We start from the raw sequence: 10,083 nt of genomic DNA on the forward strand, positions 1-10,083 counted from the left end.
CATTATAGAAAAGAAAAGAAGAGTGTTAAAATGTTTTCATTTACTTCTTTCAATAGTTTTAGTGATTTTAACGATTTTGATGCATGCAAACCGCAATCTTTCATGGGCAGATGTGACTTATGGGGCCTGGTGTAAATAGTAACAAAGAAATTGACGGCTTATGGTGTCTAAAAAGACATAGCCACTTGTACGCATGCCCCCACCTACTGAAATCAAAATACTAAAATAGCTAAAACAATAGAAAGCAGTAAATGAAAACATTTTAACTCATCTTTTCTTTTCTCTAATTACAATCTAAAATATGAACCCTTGTTGTAAAAAAAAAACAGTCACCTGTGTGATTGGAACTTCCTTTTTTTTCACAACCTATATGTGAGCCTATGTGTGGTATGCGCCTGAACCGGTAGGCCAGCGTGCACCGTGATAGGAACATTTTATTCCTCAATACACATGAACATGAATCAAACATACTGTATTATTAAAGAATAAAGATAATGTGTAAATGAACACACAAACAAAAAACGTTTAATTTACACAACACTCATAATAGTGCTGTCAAAGGAATCTATGAAGCCATCAAAGCATCAGCATCACGTTTTGACAGAAACCCATAGGTACAGTACTTAGGAAACAATGTGGAATACTTCCAAGCTAGTCTCAACAGACATTGATTTGTATCAAGCTTGATGGTGGTTATTGGTTATTCATGTAATTCAGAAATGCAGATTTCAAGCAAAATCGTGATCTTGATTTAGGTCTATCTTAGGTCTGTTTATTTTACCATGGCCCATCTCAGTCTGAGCGTAGGTGCCGATGATCTCCAGATTCCAGGCAGACATGAAGAATTGGTCCATCTGCTCTGGGGTGGCCTGGTTAAGCAGTGTGGGCAGGAACATCCCCAAATGGAGTTCCAGGGGATCCGGTCTACCACGGTGCACAGTACTAAACCAAAGAATCATAGGGCAATGGCAAAAAAAAAGGGGGAAATAAGAATAAAGGATATTGGAGGTAATAGGAAGAGAGTGATTTTTCATGGAGAGCCACAAAAGAAAAGAGAGCTCAATGGAGAAAGTATGACCCGAGGGATCCCAAATTAATGTAAAAATTGGAATTAATTTGGAAGAAATTAAGGGGAGAGAAGGGGGAAGAAAGACAGAGCAAACCAAACCCTGTGAGCATATCATGCAAATTGATTTAAAAAGTGCCTAATTTAAACAAAAAGTAATTGCATTAGATCATTCATAAACATGATCATATTCATGATCATTTATGCATTGCACAAATGAGACGTTCAATAACCCTTTAGATTTTTACAATGAGAAAATTAGAACAAAATATGTAACTGTATGTATTAATAATTATGAAATAAATTACACAAGATCAGCTACCCTGGACCTAATGTATCAGCCATTTACTCGAAGTCTAAAACAACACTGGAGCCTTGAATTTCAGGTTATAACATTATTCTTGACTCAGTCTTGGACCAGCAGTAGCCCAAAATGGACGTAAAAATACAGAAAACCGCATTGTCAAATCATGGGCATCCAAACAACATTTCATGTGCAGGATTCAAAAGCATGAAACAAAAGCAAACAAAGCTTGCTTGGCCTATATTCTTTACACATCACAGATTTCTCTGCCTCTCAGATAACAATAGGATATTCAGGAGCTGCAACTCAATCTCTACATAAAGCTATAATACAGCATGCCGTCACTTTGGTGTACAGTGTAAAAGGCCCTTGTTTCAACTGATCTCTTCTAGTTATCCGAGATTTGGTCATCAGCACAACCTCGTACCTTCACACACACACTGACGAGTCGACTTAACTGTAATAAATGCTGTGGGAATCAAGCTAATAGTTTTTCTAATGGCGCTAATAGAAGTAATTGTTGCATACAAGCTTTTGCACAAGCTGGTCACTAACATCTACCAGTAAGACTCCCTAATCGGGAGATAAGCGACCGTCAGGTTGCATGTAAAAATAGGACTGATGGTGGGGCTAAATGATATAGATCGTTGTTGATGACATGACTCTGGACATACTGTGTACCGCTTTGCGTGATTTTAGGGCAAAATCTGTAGGAGCAGTGTCCAAAAATGTGTTTTTCAAAACTCGCAATTAGTTAGTGACCAGGCTAAAATCGCAATTAGTTAGTGACCAGGCTAATGCTAAAAACTGTAATATTTGTAAAAATGTGATGAACATGAAAAATATATAGCATTTAAACGACTTTAATTATGAGTATGACTGAATACAATGTAAAGATCTACTGTGCTACTGCAAATCATTAAAGAAATTCAATTGAACAACTCGCATTAATCCACACAGAGTAAGTAAGAAACTAAGCAACTGATGTGATTTTTCTTTTAAATAATTGAGATCTGTCAAATTCCTACTTTTCCCTCCTTGAAAGTTGTGCATCATTTTGGCGAAGCATGGCATTTTATTTGACATGGTGTCGTCTGAAGGACAGCAAAGCAGTGATTAACGCTGAAAAGGCTAAATCCAGAACTGACCATGTCCAAGCTCAGTTTGGGCATAGGTGCCCAGGGCCTGGAAAGACTCGGCCAGAGGGACCCATTTCTTGAACTGTTGGGGGTCACACTGACTATACAGCGTTGGCAAAAACATGACGAAGTGAAGACCCAAAGCCTCCTGATTGTGGCCCCTAAACACACTGGGTGAAGGAAACATGAAATACTGAACTTAGGTATCGATCTTTGATTCGTTTCAGTTTGTAATATCTGTTGATTTGATGGTCAGCCTGAAGGACCATGAACAATTAACAATGCACACATACAGTACATACATATTATATTCTTATATGAACATGGCAGTGTCGTGTCGCACCTCCTTCCTTACTGTTCTGCAACATTTAACAACATGAACCTAGTGTCCCTATTCTGGTCATAATAATAGGCGAACATTCTGCAACAAAAAAAAAGGCCAAACATGAGCAGAAAATTATAGGCGAATTCAGCTGAAATAGCAGATGTACAAGCTCACACAGATCTGCTATGTTTCCTGTTTGACATACAACAAAGTAGGCTTAAGCACAGGTCGAACCTCTCCTCCTCATTGTTGTTGTTGGAGCACAGACTTTTCTTCTACAGCAGTGGTTCTCAACCTGTGGGTCGGGACCCCCAGAGGGGGTCCCCAAATTATTTCAGGGGGGTCGCCCAGATGTTTAGCTCAATGTTAACATTGTTTTCGCACTCAACAGTAAACAGACCAACATACAGTTTAAGTGTATACAGGGTATCTGCCAATTTCTACAGTGACAAAATACCTTTTTAGTACCGTGAGGTGTAGTGAGCATCTACTGTAGATTGGCTATGTTCACAATGGAAACGATTGCGGCAAACTAAATGTAATGCCAACTGCTACAATTTCAAGTGCTTGTCAGGGTGGGGGGTCTCCAGTTGAAATATGATTATTTTTGGGGGTTGCGGCCTGAAAAGGTTGAGAACCACGGTTCTACATATTAGTTTCTTTTCGATTATTTGAGTGGTGCTCCAATTGTCCTTTAGCTTGTAAAATGTAACCAAATGTACCCATAAGGGTCCATTTGGTTTCATTTTACGTTCTAAAGATTTAAAGCTCTATAAGGGTCAATTTGGTTTCCATCTCTCCATCATTTAGCTGTGGACTAACTGGAACCCCCTCAAGGACCACTGGTGGTCCCCAGACCACTTGTTGAGAACCACTGTTTTACAGCATCCACCACTGTAGTATAGAGTAATATTAAGTACAGTGAATTATTGAGTTGTCAAATTTTGAGCAATCAGATCTATTGTGGTAGGATGATATCATTTACATGCCGTTGTTAACATAAGGAAGAAAAGCTCAAACCCTGCATCACCTATGACCCAGTTGTAATCTCATGAGCTTTGCTCTGCAGAGAAGGATACTGTACTGTACAGTTCATAAATAAACTTACACAACATGGCAGGGTGCCAACCACCTTAATGATAAAGAGCCTCAACAAGCTTAGCTTCATTTACTACATGAACAAACACAGATAACTCAGATTTATGGTATTATTTACACGATTTGCTTTCCCCAAGGATAAAAATGTAGACGATTATTGTCCTCATGTCATCTTAGATACACTGTATGTGTATGTCATCTCGGCGATGGCTTCAGAATGACGAATTATGCTATTGAAATGTGTAACAAACATCCTAACTTGTTTATGCGTTATGACCCAAGTAAGGCATCTTACTGCAGTAACTGTGGAATGATTCAGAGGATATTCTCCTTATTTAACAGTAAAAATGACTAGGCACTTTTGGCCTGGAGGAGAGCAGGTAGGAAGAAGTTGGGCAATCTTTTCAATAGGTGAAAGATTACCAACCAATGGAGCGGTTAGCCTACAACAGTGTCCTGATGAGCGATATCAAAGCTAAAATTAGCAAAGCTAGTACAAGCTTAAAAATATCCCTCTAAATTCAACATTTTCCATTTTTTTTTTGTTTTTAAGAACAAATAAACATTAATGACAAAATGTGCGATTATAAATGACAGGACATAAATGAAAGTTTTAACAATTACTAAGCAGAACAGTTTAATTTTAATAACGCAACAAATAATCTTGTGTGTATAAAACAACATTCTTGAGATGTACCTCTTGTAGAAGTAGATCTCTTCAGGATCTGCGATGCCATACTCCCTGAGCTTCACGACCATCTGAGCACTCTTTTTAACCGCAATGTCATAGCGCTCACTGCGGGAGAGGAAGTTTGGATCCTCATGCTGGAAGTCTGGGTCGTTGATCACCAGGGACTCTATGGGGAGAGAGTGGATGTCAATTCAAAAATGCATATTTTTAAGGAAATAACTTGATGCAGCCATACTGGTTAACTTGTCTGCCTGTATAACCTTGTCGTCTTTGATATTATACTTTTATTGCTTATCGTGTAACCCTGCAAAGCTAGGACACGTCTTAAAAAGAAAGCTCAGGTGGTATTCCCTGTTTTCATAGATATAAATGAAAATGTAAATGTAGCTACATTTAGAGTATTTCGCTCATATACACATCCATTAGAAAGTGCTCATGAACATCTTCATTTTTAAATAGAAATGCTGTAGAAATATTGTCAGGGGCTCTGGTCAAATCATGTCATTTTGATTATGCAAGCTCTTCATGGTACCCACGCATATTTGAAAAATAAGCTACAAACTTCACAAAATAAACTAGTTAGGGTTATCCTAAAACTCCACCCGAGAACACACCTTCAACTCGTCCATTTTAATAGCCTCGAGTGGCTCAGGGTAGATGAGAGAGTTAAATGAATAAAACTGTGTATGGTCCACTGGATACAAAACAGGGTAAATCTGAGATAATATCTTCATGGTTACTTCTCTAAGTGACATTCATAATCATTTCACAAGACAACCTGCTAATGTGTTGGTAGCTGTATAGGAACAATCTCATTTCTATACTCTGAAGCTGTACGGTGGAAAGGCTAACCCATCAGTATCAGCCCCCCTATATCACATTTAGTATGTTCTCCCTGAAGAAATGGCTGACAGGCTGAATTGCAACTGGACCTAACCTGAACCTTACACTGTCAAGCAGGAAACATAATATCCTCCCCATATCCTCAGTCCTGTTTCATTTGAATGTTTTTATCTTTATCATTGTTTTAAACGTATTGTACATTATTTGGACTGCATGCTGTATCTAAATTACACTATTGCCTTTCCTTCTGCCTTTTGTGGAATGTACACCCACATAACCCATTATGCCACACACACACACACACACACACACACACACACACACACACACACACACACACACACACACACACACACACACACTAATAATTCGCACACTCACTTATAATCACTTTTCAAATATATCTCACATTTCACAAGGGATGCAATAAAGAGGGATGCAATAGAAATAAGCTTTTAGGCATCTGTACTCATGAACATTGTCAATAAACATGTCATTCAATCAACCTCTGTCAACAACACACACACACACACACACACACACACACACACACACACAGCAGGGTGAGTGAGTGCAATGAAAACAAGTGTACTACAAATTAAATTACAATAACAACTAGACATGACAACAACTGCATAAGTATCTATTCTACCCAAGTTACCCAAGTTAACAGAGACAATTGTGTCTACTGTCTACACAGGTAGACTAGTTAGTTTGTTAACCCGGGATCACAATTTTGGCAATTTATGTAATCTTTATTTCTTACACTAGCCTATTAGACTAGATCTTTGATACCGTAGCTCTATTATGTTGATCAGTTGATGTATATTATATGATTGATATGCATATATCCAATATAACCAGTGGGCTCTATACAGATGGATGGTATGATAAGCTGTGTCCATAGCGTTATTAGAAGGAGTTCGAGAACTATATTAGCCTATGGACAGTCACAGATGGATGATTTATGTAAAACTCACCTATTTCTCGCCTCCTGCGAGTCTTTTCGGGTCCTCCATTCAAAATATGTGTGAGTTTCTCCACATCAAAAGTGGCTCTTTGCCGCTCTCTGACAATGTCAGGATTCATTATTATAAAATATCACTAAACAAACACTGTTGTTGTAATGTGTGACCTCGTTCAGCAGCAGTGAGTGACCGGAGGCAGTATATTTGTCAACTTCCTCTAGAGCGTTTGTGTCGACGTTTTCTGTTCCCCCATAGAGATGCGCCACCCCATGCTTATTTAATCGGCTCTATAATGTAAAAACAAATACAGTTATGTTCTATTGTATTTGCATGTCGTCTTTTTGTCTGTATTATTCTTTCTCTATTATGATTAATATTTTAAAAATATATATTATATGGCATAATTAGATGAAGTGTTGTCGTTTTGATTGATTGAAGACTTTATTTGCTATTAGTTTTGTCTGTATAATTCCTCGTCTACTCCTTTAAGGGACATAACAGCCAGTGCAATCCTCGGGCAACAATATTAACCTTATTGAAATGTACATAAGAAAAGGTTGACTGCATATAATCTGACTTAATGGAACATATTTCGACAGGGGAACAAATCCCCACACAACACCGAGAAGGGGGCGGGCGCAGTGGCATAACATGTCACGTGATTCGTACGTGAGAAGGAAGGAAGACAGTCTGCTGCTCGGGATGGTGTTTTTTACTGGTGTTTCAGTCCAAGTGTGGGGAAAGGGTGCGTTCGGAAATGCGCACCGGACTGCGCGGGCGTTTATCGTGGGCTTGCCCAGGCCTTACGGCCTGGGCATAAATATAACGATTGCATTCACCACGGCTTCGTAACTCGCGCGGCGCTCCGCCGGCCGCGCGGCCCTGGCCCGCTCTTCGCGGCCACTCGCGCCTGCGGCGCTCGGGGGCGAAGAGCAGGACCAAGGTCCGCTGGCCTTCGCGCCGCTTGCAATGTCGTGGACAATAAAACGAGCGCACCCTTTCATACACTCTGACTGAATCACCAGTAAAAAACACTCTCTCCTGCTGCTCTGCTCTCACTGGTGTTTCTCTTCTTTTCTGTTACTTTGTTTATCATTTTTCTCTTGGTGTGTGGTTTCTTCTTTGAACACCACTTCTTTCAACACCAGAACATGCAGATCCTTCCAGCAGCTGCATTGTTTCATTTCCCCTGGGAAATAAACTCTAAGTTACAGGAAGGCCAGTCAGTGAGAACATTTGGAAGGTGAATTAATGCTAACTAAACTGATGTGATTCATATTGGCCATCCATGGCCAATCTGTTAATGCTAAGATCATGTTTGTCTGTATAACGTGTGTTTTTTCTGCACATTACAGGGTGGCATGAAAGAATTTCATGCACTGTTCTTGAACAAAGTTGTTGTCAGTTGTTATAGTTTAAATATGAGAAGAACTAGATCACTCTCATTTATATGGTCAATTCTTGTGTAATACTACAGATTGAAGTGTTACCAACCAGAAGAGTCTACAGCGACACTGTCAGCCCAGCATTCTTCAATACATCACCAAGTACTGATCCAAACCTCATTTGTGGAGCCCTTTGTCCCCATAATTGGTGCCCAGTACATTGTTTTGGGTGAAATTGAACACCATGAAGGTAATGGCCAGGCTGAGTTTATAACTTGCGATGTTACGATGTAAAGGCTACTCTATTTACTTTACTGCAGTGACAACTGAACATTAAAAACTGAAGAAATATTGCAGAATATGATACTGTCAGTTGCACCCTTTTATATGCACTAATGACGCTATATCAAAATGCTATAATATATATATATATATATATATATATATATATATATATATATATATATCCCCCCCCCCCCCCCCCACCAAAAAATAAATAAAAAAAGATTAGCACACATTTCTCACAATTTTAAAAGTAGAAAATGATGGTAAAATAATGTGGTTAAAATCTAAAATCCCAAAGATGCTTTCCCGGCTTTAATGGGTTAAGTTACTAGGGCACCTAACTAACACTTTATGACAGATTATGGCTGTGACAACCTACCTCTTAATTTGTTTCCCTTCTTTGGCAACAGGGTATGGTGTGATGGTCCGTGCTCGTATACTGAACTGCGTTGACGGTGTGAACCTAGCCCTTCTTCAGAAGGCCATCGAAGACCAGAGGAGCTTCTTCAAAGAGAGAGAGAGTGAAACTGCCGATGTTCAACTACCTGCTTGCTGATGACCCTACTTGACCAGGATGTGTAAAGCTTTCCAGGTCTTCAGTGGATCTATGTATGCAATAAACACTGTGGTGTATGATCGATGTCAACCACATTATGTGATTTCAAAAGTGCATTCATTAGTCTCTCAAGCCAGACAATCTATTTTTTATTTAGTTTAAGATTTGTTTTTGGGCTTTTATGCCTTTATTGATAGCACAGTAGACTGACAGGAAATGGGGAGAGAGATGGGGAGTGACACGCAGCAAAGATCGTCGGGAACGGGACTCGAACCCGCGACACGCTGTCAGGCATCAGAGCCTAGGTGGTATGCGCCTGGACTGCTAGGCCAGTGGGCAACCGGCCAGACAATCTCTTTCACAGTCTTCGAATGCTACAAGTCTGTAATTCCGCCTCATAAAAGTTGAGAACAGGATGCTGTCATATGCTTTTCAGTGTTCAATGAAATGTAAGTGGGAGGAGGCAGGACATCTGCTTTATTCTACTCATTTCCAGATCTTCGGAAATATAGACCAGGGGTCTTCAACGTTTTCAGGCCAAGGACCCCTTTGAGAGAGAGATGAAGCAGGGACTCTCACAACCTTATCATAGATTCCATATAATTTCATCGTTTGACAGCACGATCATCAGTATATTGTGGATTCATGTTGATGTGGGTTTTCAGATATTTAACCAATTGAAGCATCAATACTTAATAAACCTGACCTTTCATTCTGTACTTAGTCTTCTCTTTTTCTCCTCTACACCAAACCTCTTTGTCGAAAACAGCCGATCTACAAGCTCACAACTCCTTGCAGCGCGAGGCGTTGTGAGCTTGTAGATCTGCTATTTTTGGCAAAAGTTTTCAGAATATGGACACTAGAGTTCAAGTGGTTAATATAAAAAAGGGGAAAAAAGGTTCTATCACTCAGTTTTGGAGGACGGTCGAGGACCCCCTGTAGTAACTCTTGAGGAACCCCTGTTGAAGACCCCTGATATAGACTGTTATGCAGAAGCATTTGAAAATAGTGGGAGGCATTTGTCAAAAGACTACATGGGTGTCTAAGGAAAATAAACCTTTCCCCCCCTTCACTGCTATAAGAGATTGAAGCCCCAACTCGCTGCATGGATATTCATTTAATGTTTGGTCAAAAGAACAATGATGGCATATATTATGCACCATGTTGCATCTTCCAAAGCACACTTCAACAGTTTAAATGTGCCCAAATAGCTGAATATAAACACATTTCATGTAATTTTCAGGCTATAATACCACAAACTCCAATATTTTCAGATATTATATATATTACTGAACACACTTCCATCCTGGCAATACTGGTGGTGAATGTCAAGTGTATGAAATCATGTCATGACAGCATACAAACAGTACCCATAAACACTAGGATATGCTGCTGTTTATGGGTGCTGTTTGTATGCAGTCTC

At 39.5% G+C, this 10,083-nt stretch overlaps 2 protein-coding genes across 3 annotated transcripts in view; one reads left to right on the forward strand and one right to left on the reverse strand.

The window, feature by feature from the left end:
• Positions 1 to 6,619, reverse strand: part of acox1 (acyl-CoA oxidase 1, palmitoyl) — a 32,348-nt gene extending 25,729 nt beyond the window's left edge. The window contains exons 1-3 of one of the 2 annotated variants that reach the window (XM_080722013.1): positions 6,447 to 6,619; positions 4,630 to 4,789; positions 782 to 942 (exon numbers count right to left, since the gene is read on the reverse strand). In XM_080722013.1, the coding sequence (XP_080578139.1) occupies positions 782 to 942; positions 4,630 to 4,789; positions 6,447 to 6,555 (430 nt within the window). In that variant the 5' untranslated portion in view covers positions 6,556 to 6,619. Of the gene's footprint in view, positions 1 to 781; positions 943 to 2,518; positions 2,680 to 4,629; positions 4,790 to 6,446 lie in introns of both variants that reach the window. The other variant, XM_080722014.1, reaches the window with a different exon arrangement.
• Positions 6,620 to 7,537: 918 nt separating this feature from the next.
• Positions 7,538 to 9,341, forward strand: ten1 (TEN1 subunit of CST complex). The gene is made up of 3 exons (XM_080722055.1): positions 7,538 to 7,677; positions 7,912 to 8,069; positions 8,515 to 9,341. Exons 1-3 carry the CDS (start codon positions 7,586 to 7,588, stop codon positions 8,658 to 8,660), a joined length of 396 nt encoding a protein of 131 aa, XP_080578181.1. The 5' UTR covers positions 7,538 to 7,585; the 3' UTR covers positions 8,661 to 9,341.
• The last annotated feature ends 742 nt before the right edge of the window (positions 9,342 to 10,083 follow it).

This window comes from Nannobrachium achirus, assembly GCF_963921795.1.
Source record: "Nannobrachium achirus genome assembly, chromosome: 3".
Classification (NCBI taxonomy): Eukaryota; Metazoa; Chordata; class Actinopteri; order Myctophiformes; family Myctophidae; genus Nannobrachium; species Nannobrachium achirus.

Coding starts and splice junctions, on each gene's coding strand:
- ten1 (XM_080722055.1), top strand. CDS start 7,586: ATGCAGATCCTTCCAGCAGCTGCATTGTTTCATTTCCCCTGGGAAATA. Junction 7,678..7,911: donor TCAGTGAGAACATTTGGAAG/GTGAATTAATGC, acceptor GTAATACTACAG/ATTGAAGTGTTACCAACCAG. Junction 8,070..8,514: donor TGAAATTGAACACCATGAAG/GTAATGGCCAGG, acceptor CTTTGGCAACAG/GGTATGGTGTGATGGTCCGT.